The sequence below is a fragment of the Pelmatolapia mariae genome, linkage group LG18 (genome assembly GCF_036321145.2).
Source record: "Pelmatolapia mariae isolate MD_Pm_ZW linkage group LG18, Pm_UMD_F_2, whole genome shotgun sequence".
Lineage (NCBI taxonomy): Eukaryota > Metazoa > Chordata > Actinopteri > Cichliformes > Cichlidae > Pelmatolapia > Pelmatolapia mariae.
Window position 1 is genome coordinate 37079272 of NC_086243.1, and position 19517 is coordinate 37098788.

The 19517-nt window shown below is 49.6% G+C and overlaps 2 protein-coding genes across 8 annotated transcripts in view; one reads left to right on the plus strand and one right to left on the minus strand.

The window, feature by feature from the left end:
- Nucleotides 1-4945, plus strand: part of pex5lb (peroxisomal biogenesis factor 5-like b) — a 23829-nt gene extending 18884 nt beyond the window's left edge. For all 3 annotated transcript variants that reach the window (XM_063461227.1, XM_063461225.1, XM_063461226.1), the window contains 5 exons: nucleotides 891-961; nucleotides 1053-1265; nucleotides 1343-1508; nucleotides 1604-1761; nucleotides 1853-4945. In XM_063461227.1, coding sequence (XP_063317297.1) covers nucleotides 891-961; nucleotides 1053-1265; nucleotides 1343-1508; nucleotides 1604-1761; nucleotides 1853-2051 — 807 coding nt within the window. In that variant the 3' untranslated portion in view covers nucleotides 2052-4945. The remainder of the gene's footprint in view (nucleotides 1-890; nucleotides 962-1052; nucleotides 1266-1342; nucleotides 1509-1603; nucleotides 1762-1852) is intronic.
- Nucleotides 4946-6428: 1483 nt separating this feature from the next.
- mfn1a (mitofusin 1a) lies at nucleotides 6429-19315 on the minus strand. Of its 5 annotated transcripts, XM_063461212.1 has the most exons (18): nucleotides 19169-19310; nucleotides 18379-18498; nucleotides 17818-17953; nucleotides 15179-15341; nucleotides 14948-15072; nucleotides 14637-14745; nucleotides 14376-14483; nucleotides 13757-13919; nucleotides 13342-13409; nucleotides 13132-13253; nucleotides 12933-13059; nucleotides 11104-11208; nucleotides 8843-8945; nucleotides 8438-8658; nucleotides 8258-8359; nucleotides 7750-7946; nucleotides 7529-7663; nucleotides 6429-7140 (listed from the first exon to the last, which is right to left on the minus strand). In XM_063461212.1, exons 2-18 carry the CDS (start codon nucleotides 18491-18493, stop codon nucleotides 7074-7076), a joined length of 2166 nt encoding a protein of 721 aa, XP_063317282.1. In that variant the 5' UTR covers nucleotides 18494-18498; nucleotides 19169-19310; the 3' UTR covers nucleotides 6429-7073. The 5 variants fall into 5 exon arrangements, with proteins under 5 accessions (XP_063317282.1, XP_063317281.1, XP_063317284.1 ...); XM_063461211.1 differs by having other exon boundaries at nucleotides 8258-8658; nucleotides 19169-19312; XM_063461214.1 differs by lacking the exon at nucleotides 14376-14483 and having other exon boundaries at nucleotides 19169-19311.
- Nucleotides 19316-19517: the final 202 nt, after the last annotated feature.

A 19517-nucleotide genomic window follows, 5' to 3' on the forward strand; every position in this document is an offset into this window, starting at 1 on the left:
ATGTCACAGAGGATCTCAGATTCATCCAGATAATTTGACACATCGAATTAAATTCACTTCTGTTTATGTAGAGCTAAATCCTAACAACAGTCTGCTCAAGGCTCTTTATGTTAATCCAGAGAAACGCCAACAATCATATGACCCCCTGTGAGCCAGCGCTTTGGCAACAGTGGGCAGGAAAAACTCCCTTTTAACAGGAAGAAACCTCCGGCACGACCGGTTGGAGTTGACATGAAAGCTATCATGTGACATATGAAACGTTGTGCTGGCCAGTTCTGTTTGTACCACCAAGCACGTGTTGGTGACGTGTGCTCGTGGCCTGCAGTCTGCCACGCCCACATTTCTCTGCATCAGGAAGTGCTCTGAGGGGTGAAGGAGAAGTCTGCACCAGCAAAGAGAAAAATTAGGAGAATTTCAGCGACGGAAACAATCGTGTCCAAAGAGGAAGCCAGAAAAGGCCCGCCTTTCCACCGAGTTACCATGGTGATGACGATATTAAAAATAAAGTGAAGGTGCTGAATATCGTTTTCCCCTGAGATACAGATTTAGAAACTAAGAAGAAAGCAGCTGGAAAACATACATAACCACCGCCAGGCTAAGCATCATCAACACGTCCAGCGCTACAAACACGTGCATGAGCGCGGCGTGTGAACGCCTTCATCTTTGTGTCATGATGCGTGGCACTGAAAGTCTCCAGGTGAGAAAAAACCAGTGAGGCAGAGGTTTGTGGCGAGACCCAGCGGTCCTACAGAAGGCGGGGCCTAAACGTGCTGACCGGAGCTCCGTGACGTTTAGATGTCCAACCATTTTCAGCCAGGAAGAGGTCGTTTCTGCTCGGTCCAAATCAGAATCAGTGAGTTCTCACGTTTCTCTTCTTCACGTGTTTTCAGGCGTGGCAGATTCTGGGGATGACTCAGGCTGAGAACGAGAACGAGCAGGCCGCCATCGTGTCGCTGCAGAGGTCAGTCGCCTTCATGCTGGAGAGCTCTGCTTTATATTTAACCCTGACATGCTAACTGTTAGCTGGAGCTAACCTGCTTTACCTGCTGCAGGTGCCTGGAGCTCCGCCCCAACAACCTGCCGGCCCTCATGGCGCTCGCCGTCAGCTTCACTAACAGCGGCATGCAGCGGGAGGCCGGCGACGTGCTGCGTCGCTGGATCTGTCACAACCCGCGATATAAACACCTGGTCCAGGACAGCAGGAGTCCGCTACAGGGCTCCCCGGCCATGCTGTGCAGGGGCCCCCACACCTCCACACCTGCCAGGTAAGTTCAGTCAGCATGTTCTTCTAAAGCTCCAAATCCTCTGTGATTGGATGATACCGAGCTGTGTGTGTGTGCAGGTGTGAGCTGCAGGACGTGCTGCTCCTCTTCCAGGAGGCGGCTCTGCTGAATCTGGACTGTGTGGATCCTGACCTGCAGACCGGGCTGGGAGTCCTCTTCAACCTGAGCTCAGACTTCGACAAGGCGGTGGAAGCTTTCAGTGCAGCGCTGTCTGTCAGGCCACAGGTAACACACACACACACGGACACACACACTTCAACATGGTGGCGGTCCTTTCATACGCGCAGTGATTATGTCAGACTCGGGGTTTCTCTCTGCAGGACTATCTGCTGTGGAACCGTCTGGGAGCCACACTCGCCAACGGAAACCGCAGCGAGGAGGCGGTGGAGGCGTACACCAGAGCTCTGGAGCTGCAGCCCGGATTCATCCGCTCGCGGTACAACCTGGGAATCAGCTGCATCAACCTGGGAGCGCACAGGTAACCCCGGCACTGACCTCTGACCTCACACAGACCAGTCTTACTGCGGCGATGTAGTTGTATAACCCCGGTCCTGGTCCTGGTCCTGCAGGGAGGCGGTCAGTAACTTCCTCACGGCGCTGAACCAGCAGAGGCGGAGTCAGCGCTGCAGCCAGCAGCAGATGTCGGCCAACATCTGGGCCGCCTTGCGGATCGCCATCTCAATGATGGACCGCCCCGAGCTGTTCCAGGCCGCCAACATGGGCGACCTAGATCTGCTGATGAGGGCCTTCGACATGAGCGACGTCTGACGGCGAGTCATGGGAAGGCGGAGCCTTGCTCCCAGAGTCACGGGAGCCCTTTAGCTTCCTGTTTGTAGCTCTGCATTCTCAACGCCGTCTGCAGGTCTGAACACGACCAGGTCGATCATCTTATCACCTTTAACAAGAAGATTGAATTCAGCTCCTCCTCTTCCTCCTTGTCACCTGCGCTCACCTGCTGCTGATTTTCCTCTGCTCATCGGTCACTTCCTGATGGTCGACTTTAAACGTGATGTCGTGAGGGATGAAGAGGAGGAGGAAGGTCTGGACCTCACTCGTGGACTTGTCAGAGCAGCTTTGCATGATTCACGGCTCAAAATAATCCTTCTTTATCTGACACAAACTTTCTTTTCATGGCTGTCCTTCATGAAAGGAAAGTTTGAACATCAGGTGGGCGGAGCTTATGTACTCGCAGCCAGAGATGTCCTCCTACATGCAGCATAGACGTAGCCACCGTGAGCACCTTTATGAGCATTTTCACCTTCGTGGTGTTTTGAAAGTGGGCGGCTCTGACGCACTCGTGGAAGCCCCGCCTCCATCCTCCACCGCAGCCTGCTTCTCTGTCTCCTTCCTCTGTCAGCTGCTCTCCACAGCGGATCATCTTCTATCCCAGCATCCTCCAACCCGCTCCACTACGTCCATCCATAAACCTCCTCTGAGCTCTTTCTCTTCTCTTCCTGCCTGAAGCTCCACCTTCCTGCTTCTGCACATGCTCAGACCAACTGAGCCATTCGTCTGATGGACTCATGTCTGATCCTGTCCATTCTGCTCACTCCCAGTGGACACCTGAACATCCCAGCAGGTCTCACTACCATCTTTAAACCTTCTTCTCCTTCTGTCACCTGGCTCCGCCCACTCTGCCCCTCTGCACTCGGTCTCCTGCTTTGTATTAATGGGACCAGAATTTAGAAAATAAACTTTGTTTTTTAATGAATCAGACGTGAAACCAGTGACTCATCAGGAAAGACTTCCCTGCGCTCATTTTCTCATGGACTTGTATACAGTCGGACACCGGAGTCGCCCTCTGCTGGCCACCCTGTTATGTCCAAACCCCAGAATCTCTTCAGTGGTCGTTCTCACCTCTGTAGCTTTTCTATCGGCTCTGTTCACTTGCAGCACGTCTTTCAGCTCAGGTTTTAAAAACTCACGATGTCCGTGGACATGAAGCTTAGCACCAGGTCCTTTCCTAACGAATAATGCAAACCACGGAACTGCAGGAGTGAGGAGAAGCAGAACACGCCCACTTTAAGGCTTTTTTCCTCGCATGTTTCTTCACCTTGTTACTTTTAACCCTTTAAAGCCATAAAACAGCAGCAGGGGTCTGTTAGCAAAGAACCAGGCTGCAAAAAAGTTTCCACCTCTGCCGTGAAAAGGCAGCAACTCGCCTCTGTGTGTCGCCTCCTGCAGGCAACAGCTGGTGCTGCAGCAGCATTTATTTAAATCAAACCAAGAGGCCACCTTCGCACCTGAGATCAGGTGTGGTGCTAAAGATGAATAACAGAAGTCATAACTCAGAATGCTAACGTTAACGAGGCCTCACAGAAAGTTTTCCATGTGGTGATGATGAAGCAGCTGTATCAGGGCTAGCGCTGCCTGCAGGAAGGGTTCGGGCATGTGTCGTGTTCAGATATTTTCCAAAGGAATTCAGGAGAAATATCTGTCGTTTAAAAAGATTTAATTTGCTTTGGCAGTTGAAATGACAAGCTACAGCGCTGGACCCCTGTGTGACACAGCCGTCTGTCTTCACACAAACGATGACCCTCAGCGGGCCTACAGCTTCTTCCAGAACCAACGTGGCAGTCTGCTGGATCCCTATGAATCCTTCCGTCTGCTAACCTCCGACCTCGCCTCGTATCTGCTCCTTCCTCTGTAAGAGACAGAAAAGAAGAACACCCCGCTGCCTAGCCTTGATCATTTTAATCCCACTGCTGATTCCAATATCTATTTCAGGACATTCTGTTCAGACTCTCCCAGAGAATATCCCTCAAACCCTGGAGTGTAAGCATGCTGCAAAACCCTCCGTGCGCTACGTCTACGCTTCAATATTTCAAATCCAGTCATGGCGCTGGACGAAGCTTTTGACCCTCAAACACGGAGCGCCAACATGTTTATGAGCACATTTCCATTGTGTTTATAAAAAAATAATAAAACAGCTTTATTTAATCATTTTAAACCCTAACATGTCTCACTGATGCAGCGTCACTTCTGTGCGTTAAAGTTTTTCACAAAAAGACTGCAGCGGTTTCCCGCCTGGCCTGGAGGTGGCGCTCATCGTCCCGTCATACCTGCTGCTGTTCCTGTGTTTGCCTGTGGGAGGCGCCTGTGATTGATTCCAAACATTAACATGTTATAGTTTAAAACTGATGTTTGTATTATTGTTACAGTTTCTGTGTTTTATTCTGAAAAGTCGTGTTCATGCTCTGTCCCTTCCTTCCTGTCGCTGGTTCTCAGGTGAGTGTGAGAAAACGTGCAGCAGCTAAATCAAAGCAGCGTTCCCGAGTCCTGGAGCGGTGAAGGCTTCCTGTCATGTCGTTAGTTCGGGACGATTTCCTGTCTGTGGGTTTTTCCAGAGCAGCTGACAGGAAACCACAGCGCTTCTCATTCTGAGGGTTTTAATGTGTTCGAGTCAGGCCGCCGAGGTCGCCCAAGTAACAAAAGCAAAGAGGTCGAGAAAAGGAAAAAGCCAGCGCGTTTCATCCACAGCTTCCTGCTTCAGAGATTAACGGGAAGATTCACAAACTTCATCCACACGATGATGAGGAGTGTGAATCTTCGTCCTGCTCTTCTTCACGTCTGTACGGTTCTGATGTAAATGACTGTACGGACAGTAATCACATGTAAACTGATGATATTTAGAATTAAACGGGTGATACAGAAACAGCTCATCTGGAGTCTAATCAGTGTGTTCTGTGCAGAAACATTACTGTGAGTGTTTGAATTAAGGGCAGTGTTACAGAGTCCCCCCCACCCCGGTTTGTCCTGCTTTTCCTGCCCCCTCATAGATTTCCACAGAAACAACAGCTGAAGGAAAAGTGGAAACGTCTCTGAGCCGAGCTTGTCTGAAGCACAGACAAATAAGATAAAGTGTGAACTTAAAGCTGCGTGCTGTAAATGAACGTGTTAATGTGTGAATGAATGTGTGTAACAATGAACGAGAGACCCAGAGCCTTTGACTTTTGGGGCACATACTGCATTGAAGGGTAAAATACCAGTTTATACCACAAGATGGAGCAGCGAGTCAGTCAGAGAGGAAGAACAGGACCCAAGGCCGGGTATTTAAACACTCATCATGTGACTGAACAAAAAGCTGCAGACAGGTGGGGTCTGAGCACTCACCTGTACCTGAGTGTTCAAAGACATGTTAAAGTGGGAGGTGGCGCTGATGCAGGGGTCCTGACAGCCTACAGGGGGGAAGGTGCTCACACACCCGTCTCTGTCTCGCAGTGCAGCAGTGACCTCCAGTGGCAGCAGGAAGCACTGCAGAGAAACATCAGCTGTCCATCCATAATCACGCATTCATTGATAAACGTTAGGACTAATCAATAACTGATTATTACTACTTTTACTCATTTCAGGGTTGGTGCAGTTTTAAACTTTTTTTATTAAAGAAAACAGAGAAAACGCCACAAAAGTGACCTGATCAGTGTGTTTGCTGCCTTCAGCGTGAGCACGAAGAGGAAACTCTCGAGACAACGAGCTTCGTGTCGACCGGACGAGCTGAGAGTCACAAAAAGAGACAAAAGCATTTCTCACTTAAAAAACTGCGAGGCTCAGTTTTCCGCGATAATCATTGGACTCGAAAATGTGTTAAAAAGAAGGGCGCCATGACGAGGACAAGAGCCTTTGAGTGGTTTGGTGACTGAGCTCATTTGATCCCAACAACACCCAAAAATCCAGGAAGAATTCCTGACCAGACACTCATCACTGTTTGAACTCCCGCTATAAAACTGTGTGAACCCCTCCAGTCTCAGGTCAGTAAACCTGAAGGAAACCAGGTCAGCACTCAAACATTCACAAACAAGATCGGATCAGCTGATCTCGGCTGATCAGCTGATCTCGGCTGATCAGCTGATCTCGGCTGATCAGCTGATCTCGGCTGATCAGCTGATCTCGGTCGGTCTTTAAACTGGTAAATCTTACTCAGGACACTTCCTTTAAACTGTTTAAGGCTGGGTACACCCTCCTGCTCCTGCTCTCTGAGGCCTGACCTGCTCTTTGCACCACTCCCACCTCCACCTGTCTGTGTAACCCTGATGGGGACAGGTGGAGGTGATTGAATGTGCTGTAGTGAGGGGTGAGCTGAGTATTTAAACAGTGTTCACAGACAGTACACCAGGGCCATTAAAGAGAAGAAAAAATGAAGCCATAGAACATTCAGTGCTTTTATTTTCTTGATTTTTCACTAGAAGGTTGACTTCCTGCCAGGTGGTGAGGAGCTCTGTAACACATCACACGTCTGAGCAATAATCCACAGATTTATGGATTCTATCACTGATCAATACGTCTAATCACATTCACATGATGAGATATTAGAAGCTGGTGTGAGATAAGCTGCTGAGGTTCATTCAGACTCAGAGGGAACTCTGCTCAGCTGTTTGTGGTCACAGCGAAGGCGGAGCATCCACTCGCCACCTCATGAGACCCAAACCTGAAGCCTGAAGGTGGAGCCAAAGATTCAGGAGCGTGTTCTCATCAGCTGCTCATGAAGGCTGTACGAGCCTACAGACGAACTTTGACCCTTGATTCTAAAGCAAAAACAGAGGAAGGAGAACTGATGCAGGACAGCGTGGACTCAAGGTCGGGGTCTCCTGCTGCTTCCTGTTCAGCCCTCAGTGGTAAGCTGTCCTCTACCAGTTGGTTTGTGTTGGTTCGTGACGAAGGTCACCTGAGCAGGGAGCTGTCTAGGATTTATGCGACTGTCGGTGTTACCGCTGGGCGATGAGCGATACCTCAGGACTCTCCACCAGCTTCTGATTGGCCAGGAGCGTCCACCACAGCAGTTCTTCTTCTTCTTTAGTTTTCCTGCAGGTACTGAACCGAAAAGACCTCCAGCTGAGTCTCCAGCTCGGTGGCTCTGTTCCTGAACAAATGAAAACAAGATTTTAAGACGTGCAGCTTTTGCTGAGATGTTAACAGGACCTGGAAGTGGGTGGGGTGTGTTTAGCTGCCTGGTGGGCGGAGCCAGAAACATTGATGGACGCTGTAATATTGTAAATAAACGCTGCACAGAAAAAAAATGCTTTTTAAACCTTATTTTGACCCAAAGCTGCCAAACATTGGAAAACCAGATTCATGACTCCCAAACTGGGACTTCTGGGATCTCTGCACGCTGACCGTCCAGAAAACGCCAAAGACCTGATGTGCAATCCCTGAATTTAACTTTTGCATCTCGTGCACTGAAATTTGTTTCTGACCTGAGTGGGAGTTCCTGTGAACTCTCGAATCTACAAGCGGCTTGGAGCTCTGACCTGAAGGCCTTGGAACGCCTCTGGATGTTCTCCAGTCTCTGGATCCTGAAGCTCAGCTGACGGATGTTTCCCTCCAGCTCGGCGTCACTCAGCTCCACCCTCTGAGTCAAACGGCTGAAGGTGGACAACAGCTCCCTCAAACACAAACAGAGCAGATTAAAGGCAGAGCCTCCAGGTGTTCGCTCCCTGGACATGTGAGTCAGGCGTGGGCGGGGTCTTACTTGCACACCTGATGGCTGCAGGCGCTGCTGGCGACGGGGACGATGGCTCTCAGGCGCTGAGCGGCGTGCTCGACAAACTGCTGCTTCAGAGCGCGCTCCCTGCTGGCATCAGTCCAGGTGAGTTTCTCGTACAGGTAGAGGAGACCATACAGAGAGACAGAGAGGGCGATGAGACGCCAGCCCACTGAACGCCACACCTGCAGCGACAACAGCACGCACCTGAGAGACACACACCTGTACCCGATTTTAACAGAGCACTCGTGGAAAAGATAAGAAGTGGCTCGGAGTCGGGATCATTCCTGGACTAATCTCCTGGAGAGAGACCATCATGAACACTGGGCTGAAAGCAGGCTTGCATGTTTATTCATCACAGACGCTCTGCATTATTTGCAGTTTCATACTTTCTCCTGCACTGGGCCCTTTTTTATGATTGGCCACCTTCTGGAAGCCTTCCGAGGGGCAGCACCTCAGCAACTGAACCTCAGCAATGCTGTAAAATAAAACGTACCACTCCGCCGATCACCAGCACCGTCATGGACGCCCTGGATGTGACAGAGACCAGACCCGTTGCTATGGAAACCACCATTTCATCCCTAAAGGTGGAGCGTTCCTGCAGCAGAGAGACAGTTTCCATGGGCACTCTGTTTTTTCTGAAGGTTTCACAGATGTGGCGCTGCGCTGAACTTACCTTCTGCGCGCAGTCGGCGCCACTCAGCGCTCGTTTGGCGTTTGCGGCACCGATGAAGCGGGTGACGAGGGCGGTCCAGCCCAGAGAAAACTGGAAGTCGATGTTCTCCTGAAAGTCTGCGCAGAGGGCGGCAAGGCCGAGGTCGTAGGTCAGCTCGAAGGAGGCGGCGGGAGTGGAGAGCTGCTCCTGCAGAGCCGGAGACAGCAGAGGACGGACAGCGTCTGAGGACAACCAAGCAGAGGAAAGAGTGTCCCCACTTCCTGTCAGCGAGGAGAGCTGTCCGTCTGTACATCTTCATTCATAAAGCACTTAAAGAGAACCACAGCCGACACAAAGGGCACCACAGTGGAACTAAATAATAACACGTACATACAAAGAACATGTGATGAAACTGTGAGGCGTTACCGATCATGTGACTTTGGGCGTCTCTGATGTCTCTGAGGACGCCGACAGAGCAGCGGTGATCCAAACCGCCGATGAGCCGCTCCTCCACGTGCTGCAGCAGCTTCTAAACAGGAAATGACACAAAAGCGCCGTCAGGCAGACGAAGGGCCGAGAGCGACACTTGGGGGGACCTCTGATGTACAGTGGAGGAAACCAACCACAGAACAAGATGAGCTCAGGGCGGACACATGTGGGGGGAGGAGGAGGAGGGCCGCATCTTCTCCTTTCTCCTCCCCCCTCTCCTGCCCCCTCAGCCTGTCTCACCCTGTCCCTCTCAGCAGAAGACATCAAAAGGGAACTGGGCAGACTCCAGTCCAGTAAGGCTGCTGGCCCTGATGGTGTCAGTCCCAGGGCCCTCAGGTGCTGTGCTTCCCAGCTGTCTGGAGTTCTACATCGGATCGTCAACATGAGTCTGAAACTGCAGAGGGTCCCATCATTCTGGAAGACATCCTGCCTGGTTCCTGTCCCTAAAAAGATGAACCCGTCGACCCTCGATGACTACAGGCCAGTGGCTCTGACCTCACATGTCATGAAGACGCTGGAGAGATTCATCCTGAAACATCTGCGTCTGCTGGTGGAGCCTTGGCTGGACCCCCTGCAGTTTGCTTATCAACCTCGTATCAGTGTGGAGGATGCCATCATCTACCTGCTGGACCAGGCTTATTCTCACCTGGACATTGTTGGGAGCACTGTGAGGGTCATGTTCTTTGACTTCTCTAGTGCTTTTAACACGATCAGACCATCACTGCTGGGGAATAAGCTCACGGAAATGCAGGTGGACGCCCCACTGGTAGCCTGGATCACCGACTATTTAACAAGTCGACCACAGCATGTTCAGCTGAAGGGCTGCCGCTCGATAACATCCTGAGCAGCACGGGGGCGCCGCAGGGGACGGTCCTATCACCCTTCCTCTTCACCCTCTACACATCTGACTTCAGGTACAAGTCTCAGTCATTCATCTGCAGAAACTCAGTGATGACTTTGCCATCGTGGGCTGTATCAGGGATGGACAGGAGCAGGAGTACAGGAGTGTGGTGGACAGCTTTGTTGAGTGGTGTGAGCTAAACCATCTACAACTTAACATCACAAAGACAAACTGATTATGGACTTTAGGAAGCAGGCTCCTCCTCCGACCCCTGACACCATCAGAGGGGCTGATGTAGAGATCGTTGAGGACTACCGGTACCTGGGGGTACACTTGGACTGTAAACTGGACCAAGAGCACCAATGCTGTCTTTAAAAAAGGGCAAAGTCAGCTTTTCCTACTGAGGCGGCTCAGGTCCTTTAATGTTTGTAGGAAAAAGCTGAGCATGTTTATCACTCTGTGGTGGAGAGCGTCGTGTTCTTTGCAGCTGTGTGCTGGGGCAGTGGGGTGAAGACAGCCGAGGCCAGCAGGCTGAACAAGCTGGTTAAACAGGCTGGTCCTGCCCTGGGCGTCAGACTGGAGAACCTGGAGGAGGTGTCTGAGAGGAGGATGCTAAAAAAGGAGGGGGTGTATGTGTCTGTGTGTGTGTGTGAGTGTGAGTGTGTGTGAGTGTGAGTGTCTGTGTCTGTGTGAGTGTGTGTCTGTGTCTGTGTGAGTGTGTGTGTGTGTGAGTGAGTGTGTGTGTGAGTGTGTGTGTGTGTGTGTGTGTGAGTGTGTGAGTGTGAGTGTGAGTGTGTGTGTGTGTGTGTGTGTGAGTGTGTGAGTGTGAGTGTGTGAGTGTGTGTGTGTGTGTGTGAGTGTGTGAGTGTGTGTGTGTGTCTGTGTCTGTGTGAGTGTGTGTGTGTGTGTGTGAGTGTGTGTGTGAGTGTGTGTGTGTGTGAGTGTGTGAGTGTGAGTGTGTGAGTGTGTGTGTGTGTGTGTGAGTGTGTGAGTGTGAGTGTGTGTCTGTGTGAGTGTGTGTGTGAGAGTGTGAGTGTGAGTGTGTGAGAGTGTGTGAGTGTGAGTGTGAGTGTGTGTGTGTCTGTGTCTGTGTGAGTGTGTGTGTGAGAGTGTGTGAGTGTGAGTGTGAGTGTGTGTGTGTGTGTGTGTGTGAGTGTGTGAGTGTGAGTGTGTGAGTGTGTGTGTGTGTGTGTGAGTGTGTGAGTGTGAGTGTGTGTCTGTGTGAGTGTGTGTGTGAGAGTGTGAGTGTGAGTGTGTGAGAGTGTGTGAGTGTGAGTGTGAGTGTGTGTGTGTCTGTGTGTGTGTGTGTGAGTGTGTGTGTGTGTGTGTGTGTGAGTGTGTGTGTGTGTGTAGTCACAGTTTTGTAGAGCAGCAGAGTTTCCTGCGTGGGGCTGAAGTCGGCTCTGAACTCGTCCACCAGAACAGGAAGTGAGCGGATCTGATCCGTCAGCGCCGAGGACACCTGAGGGAGAAACAGCAGGTTACCATGGAGATGTGCCAGGGTCAGAGGGAGGAGGTTTGGCGTCTCTGATAAAGTGATGCGCTGATCTCAGACGCCTTCACGCAGCTAACAAGAAATCAAACTTTCACACCAGGTTAGATTCAGTTCTGGTCAAAGGAGAAAAGAAGAACAGGAAGTGACTTATTACAAGCATGAATGAATCCCGCCTGCCTCATCCCTGTGCTCGAGTTAGGACTACACTTAGCAACAGTCTGCACTTTGAAGGAAGGAAATGGCGGTCTGAAACCTGGAAGTCGTCTGACTGGAGCCACCAACCTGGCAACCAAGAAATCAGCGCTGTGAACAAAGTGGAACAGGAAGCTAATATGACCCGATAACCAATGTTCCCTCTAAAGTTTCATGTGTGTGAGCGGACACACAAACTCCCTGAGCGTCCCTTGGACCACTGTGAGCAACAGCAGACGTGTGCACTGTGGTCACGCCAGCATCTAATCCATCCAAGTTACATGTTTATTAAAGTAATCAAATTACAGCATTTACGTTAGACTACTTTTAATTAACTGCTTTAGCCCACTTACAATGAAATTCTAAAAAATCTTGTTGATGACCTGTGTCGTATGTTAACACTATTGGAAGTAAAAATAACTTGAACTCCAACTTTGAAAACACAACTTTCTTTTTGTTATAAAGCTCTGACTTGTATTATGAGTCTGTGGTCTGGGAGAGAGTCCTGTAACTCTGTCTGCAAAATACAGTAAATAATGACCAATGTTGGGCAATTAATTATATAGTTACTTCTTCAAAAAAGCAACTGAATTATGCAAACAAAGTTTTTTGCAGCTGTTTACCTAAAAATGCAGCCAAGGCGTTTTTAAACAAACATTTCAAACTATTTACAGAACAATCAGCTGTTCTGCATCAAATCTGATGCCACACAAATTATTTGTGCCACTCCACTTGGTTTTGTTTTTGCTCACAGGTGGAGAGCGCTTTTGAGCGTTTTCCTTATAAAACACAGTTTTTCCCGTTTCTTCCCGCAGTAAATATAAACAACGACAGTATTCAGGAAGAAAACCAAACATTGCAGATATTTTTATCATAACTCTGGTTTTACGTGGCCGATCAACACAATTTAAAAACTGGTATAAAGTCCACATTTTTCCCGTCAGTTGTTCCGTCTGTCCTGCTCACATCTCCAATGGTTGTACACGTTGTCATTAATGTGGCTTCACTCCACATCAGCCACGCCGCTTTGCTAGCTAAAACACCGGTGTCGGCACATAAGGACGCTGTCATAGCCTGTCAGCGACGTTGATTAGCTGCGTATATACGAATGTGAATCGCATCATTGGCTGGACTATGGGATAAGGTGGCATCGTTCTAATCCCATACAGGAGCAGCCAGTCACTTACTGACTAACACTGCAGAACAGAATTGTTAAAGTTTTAATTTTAATTTTAATTCGGGTTAGATTTTTTTTTTTGTGCGCAACGCAGATTTTCTGTGCGCAGAGACCGTGCCAGCAGTGCGCAATTGCGCACGTGCGCAGCTTAGAGGGAACATTGGTGGGAACCAAAGAAGGCAACAGGCCAAGTGTCCAGATCGTTTCTTTCATCTGTGGATTTTTCATGATGTGTTCCTGAAGTTACATTCTTCTTTTGTGAAAAAGTGTGTGTCACATCTGAAACCAGACCTGAAGCCACGCCCTCTGCTGGAGCGTTTACCTTGGCTGTGACATCATCGCTCAGAGTCCTGATCCTCTCTTTGACGCTGGCGCTCAGGCGGTTAATCTGCCCTCGAACAAAGTCCAGCCGGTCTCTCAGGTCCTCCCGCTCCTCCAGGCAGCAGATCCTGTCAGAGGTCAAAGGTCACACTGAGCCCGCCTTTGGATGAACAAAGTGAAGGTAAGTGTGTTTGGCTCACTTCCTGTCGGCAGAGGCGATGTTGATGGCGTCCATCACACCTTTGATGGCCTCTGTGATCTGCCACGCTCTCACCGTGTGCTGCTCAAACTTGGTCTTCACCGCAGACTGAGAGATGAACTCCTGTAGGGGTCAAAGGTCACACTGTCACATCCTGCCACATCGTTTTTTGGCAAATTAATGAATTTTTGTATGAGTTCAGACATCGAACCTCAAACGTCCTCTCAAACCTCTGGAACTCTCTCAGCCTCTCGTGGAAACCCTCAGCCAGGGCGCCCCCTGCAGGACGAGGAAGGACTATGGTTGTTTGACTTTAATAACTTTCATGATTGTGTGTGTGTGTGTGTGTGTGTGTGTGTGTGTGTGTGTGTGTGTGTGTGTGTGTGTGTGTGTGTTTTTCTTCTGCACATGTGCAGCTCCACATTTTCACCCTTGGACTCCATCAGAGCAGCTCTGCATGATTCACAAAATAATCCTCACCTCACTCTCTGAAACCAGATGTTTTAGCTCCTCCCCCTTTGAGGGAGGCTGCTAATCACAAATAGACAGTTTGGCTGAAAAAATGTGTCATGCATTTGAAATGAGCGGATGTGAAATGAGCGGAGGCTCCTCCCACTGTCCCTCACCTGTCTCAGCTGTCTCAGGCATGCCCTGCACTCGCTGCATCCTGGCGCTCAGAACCTCTTTAGCTGAGACGAAGAAGATCCGCCCCGCGGCGTCGTCCAGGCCGACCACCTTCAGCTCGTCGGCGAGGAACCCCACGCAGCGGTCCAGGTGCTGGTTCCTCACCTGGACAGCAGGGGGAACGGTGCGTTTCTACCATAGCATCCATATCTACAGTGCAGGCGAGTGAGATGTTCTCCTGCTGCCAGCGGCTTTACTTCGACCTCCTTCCAGCCTCACTTACACCCAAGCAGGTAACAATAAAAACAGCAGCGTTCATTAGAAGGAGGACGTCTGTGTGCTGAAGCTCTGAGGTGATGCACAGGAACGGGTCACCTGCAGAGCTGCACGGCGCTGTCAGACACACACTCACACACGTCTGGTGTTGCTATCCTCGTGGGGACCTCCCACTGACATATTACTTTCCCTAGCTGCCGACCCTAACCATCGAAAATGAATGAATAACCCTGAGCCTAAACCTAACCATAACCCAGACACTCAACCCACATAGGAAGAACTGGAACACACTCTCACACACACACAGACCCACACACACAGACCCACACACACACACACACACACCTCTTCGATGTAGTCCGGTTCGGTCACTGATGCGTCCCATCTGTTGTGGAGAATGAAGATGTTCGGTTTGGAAATTTTTTCGCTGACTTTGTGAAAGAAAAGTTTTTCCTGCAGGCAGAATTGAATTAGTTATTCCACTTTTAACAAAGACAGCCACTCACACATAGCCAATCACACGCAGCCAATCACACGCAGCCACTCACACGCAGCCACTCACACACAGCCAATCAGACTGAGTCGTGTGATGAGTCGTTTCCTCACCGTGTTCATCAGAGTGGACTCTGCGTTTCCCACCAGAACAAAGACGTCTGCGTCCAAACAGAACTTATCGATCCAGCTGTCCAACTCCAGGGTGACGTCGGTCCCAGGGCTGGGCCAAGAGTCAAAGGTCAAAGGTCACCGGTGTTAGTAAGTACTGGTCTTTCCACAGGTTTTGAGTCAGTGATCCCTGAACCTCACTTTGACTAAATGCAGATGAAACTGAACCCTGTGGTTCTGACACAGAATATTATTTATGAGCTTTAAGTGAATCGTCATCAGTGGGGTCAAAGGTCAGGAGGAGGGAGCGTTACCTGTCCATGAGCACCAGGTCGTCTCTCAGCAGAGCGCAGCGACTTTTAGGCCAGAAGACTTTGACCAGTGTACCCGAGTCCAGAGTGGGATCCATGTGGAGAGCATGAGCCAGCTGGTTCACCGTCTGAGGAGGAAGGAGGCAGCGAGTCATCACCACACGCCAGCGCGCGTGTCACGAGCACCGTGATCACCGCAGGGACACGAGCAGAGGTTTCTGTCGCCTCACTCACAGTCACGCTCCTCCTCTCGGTGGACGCCTCGGTAATGAGGTAAGCCTCGTCTTCGTCGGTCCCTTCGACGCTCAGGAAACAGTTGGTGGTGTGACCGATGCCGCTGGGCAGCACTCGGTCTCTCAGCATGGCGTTGATCACTGTGCTCTTCCCGTTACTCGTCCTGATCCACAGCAAATGTACGATCATTATAATTAATATGAAAACCTTTCAACGATGCCGACTAACACCAAAACCTTCATCTCAGCACCCGCTGCATCGTCGTGGCTCAAACCGAACGAAACAGCGAGCAGGTTCGGCCTTCAAAGTCGGGAAAGAAGCAGTATGACAGTACGAGAGCAGCACCACAAGTCAGAGGGCCTCACCATCCTAGGGTGAGAGCTGACGAGTTATTACATCACCCAGTTTATTGCATCATGTGACGGTCATTACATCATGAGTTTCTGCAGAAATCCCCGTGTCCGACAGCGAGCACGCCTCAGCCGGGGTCGCAGATAAACCTTATCAGTGTGTTCAGCTCTGCTTTCACAGAACAAACGTCGGTTAGCTGGTCTCAGCTTTTATCAGGCTCTATCCACACACACACACACACACACACACACACACACACACACACACACGCACGCTGCTGCTGGAATCAGAGCTGAGGACAAACGGCTGTAACTGTAACGCAGCGCTTCTGTCACGTTTGATGCAAACTCAATTTCTTTGTTTCATCGTCTCAAGTAAAAAATGAGTTCAAATGTCACAAGCATCAACATGTGCTGCTAAAAAATGGAGCGCCAACAAACAGTACAGTTCCTCTATAGTCCAGCGGGGGCAGCAGTGAGTCAGTCCCCACAGACTCCTATGTTAAAACTTCCCAGCAGAACAAACATGTTTACAGCTGGACACACTCACTGTTTGGGCTCTGTGGAGAATTTCCTCCTTAAAAGCTGCAGGATGGTTTTAAATCGCTCGCATGGAACCGTCACTGTGCCAGTGATTCAATATGATGAGAGGGCGGGTCTGACTGAGGAACCACACCCTCATCGGCTAACGACTTGTGATTGGAAAATTAGCCAATGAGCCTGTAGTTGCATGCCACAGTGGGTCAAAGCGTGATATCACCAAGATTTACAAAACAGCCTTTATTCTTTATTCATTAAGACTCAGAAAGAATCATTGAGCTCGAAAACACAGATGTCAAAGGTCAAATAAATTAATATAATTTGATCCTGTTCATTTTTTTTAAAATATAGCATCAAATCACAATAACAGTCGCCTCAAGGCACTTTATATTGAAAAGGAATGGTTCCCAAAGTGTGGGCTGCTGCCCCCTGGTAGGCTGCAAAGGTACTGCAGGTACCTGCAGCAATCAGTTTGAAATAATTCACATGTATGTTCAGTTAAATATTCATATAAATCGATTTATTTAGAAATAAAAAGGAATTAGCACTTATAAGAGTTTGTGATGTCACTCGTTACTCTGACATAAACTTACTGCTAATGTACTGAAGGCAGGCGGATTGATGTTTTTTAAATGGAAGTTTCAAAGGAAATCCATTATAAGATTGGGTGGACCCTGTGGGGTTTTCTGATTTTTAAGGGGGGCGCAGCACTCCTTACTTTGGGAATAGCTGTAGAGACTCTACAATAACACAGAAGCAAAACCAACAATCATATGACCCACTATGAGCAAGCACTTTGGCAACGGTGGGAAGGAAAAACTCCCTTTGAACAGGAAGAAACCGTGAGCAGAACCAGGCTCACAGATTAGGGCACCAACAGAGGTTTTGCAGACATGTGTCTCCTTGGCACGTGACTGTAACTTGTCGGCCATTTTGGACGTGATAAAAACCAACCAAGCATCATGTAGATGAGATAAACTGCAGCAACTATGAGTAAACAAACAAGTGTATTTTCTCTCTCAGAGGAAGTACAAGCATCTTACTAATAATGTGGAGAAACTGGGCACGGCAGGGCTGAAGATGGACGTTAGCTTAGGCCCTCTGAGTGTGTTTACTGATGCTGTGGAGAGTAACGATGGCATTCTCCCCAACATCACGCAACACGATTTATATCATTATGTTATCAACAACCCTCAATTGATACTGGACGAGATATGAAAATGTTTGAATGCTTGTCAGTATTTTGGGTCAATAAAACAAACTTCAGTCTCTGTAGTCACTGGATCAAGTGGACCACGGTCACTGCTTGAGTCAGTGTAGCTGATTAATCACACTGATACTGATGTGATCAGCTGGGGATATGTGTAATCGTCCATCGGTAAGTGCTGCTGTTAGCTCCTGTTAGCTCCTGTTAGCCCCTATTAGCCCCTGTTAGCGTCTGTTAGCATCTGTTAGCCCCTGTTAGCATCTGTTAGCCCCTGTTAGCCCCTGTTAGCATCTGTTAGCATCTGTTAGCCCCTGTTAGCTCCTGTTCACTGCTATACTCTGCTGTTACTGAAACTTTTTGTGACGTGATATAATGTGGGCAGAGTCACACTTTGCAAATAACTAGTAGCTGTCTCCATCTGGTGGCCTTCACGTAGAATGCAGCACCTTGGCTTCATTTCTCCAATCTAGAAGCTACATCCATGTCTTCTACTGTGTGCAGGCTTACCCGCCTACATCCTGCAGTTTCTGTAAACTGCTCACCTGCCAAAAAACGCCACCTTCATGTGTCTCCTGAGCAGGACGTCTCTGATGGTCGTCAGCTTGATGGCACAGCTCTGCATCTCCAGACTCTGCTCCTCCACGGCCACCTGACCCAGGTCCTCACTGCGCCACGCCTCTGACATCACGGCAAACAAACACAGCGAGTAAACTGACAATGAAAATGACAGCGAGTTTTCCTGAGAGGAGCTTCAGATGTTCCTGATGTCAGGGCATCAACAGCTGCTGGTGTCCTACACGGCGTGACCTTTGGCGTCCGCTCTGTGGCCACGGCAGCATCACACACAGAGAGAAGCCAGACTTTATTTAAAGACAGAGCAGGAGGCGCGTGCCGGTCAGCAGAGAGGCTGCAGGCTCTGCATCTGTGGGACTTTGTTAGTCAGGTTTGGTAAAACTACCCGACCAGCAGCACACGCTTGTCCCCGTTTCAGACCTGATGCTGAGAACGGCTCCAGGAAGCATGCAGACCGGTTTGTACTAACATACACCCATCACAGCACCTACAGCTCTGTGTGTGTGTGTGTGTGTGTGTGTGTTTCTCACCATCCACAAAGGCGGAGCCATCCTTCACAAAGTCCAGCAGCTGGTCAAAGATGGAGGTGATCGAATGTTTCGCAATGACGAAACGTCGCAGAGGAGATGGATCTACGGCATCCATGACACCTACACACATGCACACGCACGCACACACACGCACACACATACGTGATCAGTTCCTTCAGATTCTGTCAAACTGTCATCGAGGTCGAGGTGTCTCACTGAGGTCTGCCAAACAGATTTCTCTGTGATATCAGTAACGCACACACGCACACACACACACACACACACACACTCTCACACACACACACACACACACACACACACACACACACACACACACACACACACACACACACACACACATACGTGATCAGTTCCTTCAGATTCTGTCAAACTGTCATCGAGGTCGAGGTGTCTCACTGAGGTCTGCCAAACAGATTTCTCTGTGATATCAGTAACGCACACACGCACACACACACACACACTCTCACACACACACACACACACACACACACACACACACACTCACACACACACACACAGACACACACACACTCTCTCCCACACACACACACACACACACACACAGACACACACACACACACACACACTCACACTCACACACACACACACAGACACACACACACACACACACACACACACACAGACACACACACACACACACACACACACACACACACACAGACACACACACACTCTCTCCCACACACACACACACACACACAGACACACACACTCACACACACACACACTCTCACACACACACACTTACCGTGCTCTCTGTGTGTCTTGGGTTCAGAGGTCAGTGGTGTTTTGGGGGGTTCGTCCCCGTCGAGTCGGCGCCTGCTCCCATTATGCCTCAGTTCCACTCATCAGACCCACGACACTGATCCTCAGCACGCAAAGCCAGCTTACTCTGTGTGTGTGTGTGCAGACTGATCCTCTTAGCGGGATTAGAGCTGCTTCACCTGTCATACCTGCAGCCACCTGCTCGCTCTCTCAGGTGTCTTATTTCATCACTTTGTTCCTGCTAACGTCATTTTGTAGTTCATATTTTTAGAGTTTTCTAAACTCACCTTTAAAATAATTTGTCTGAAGCCAAACTGAGGGTCCTGAAGGCT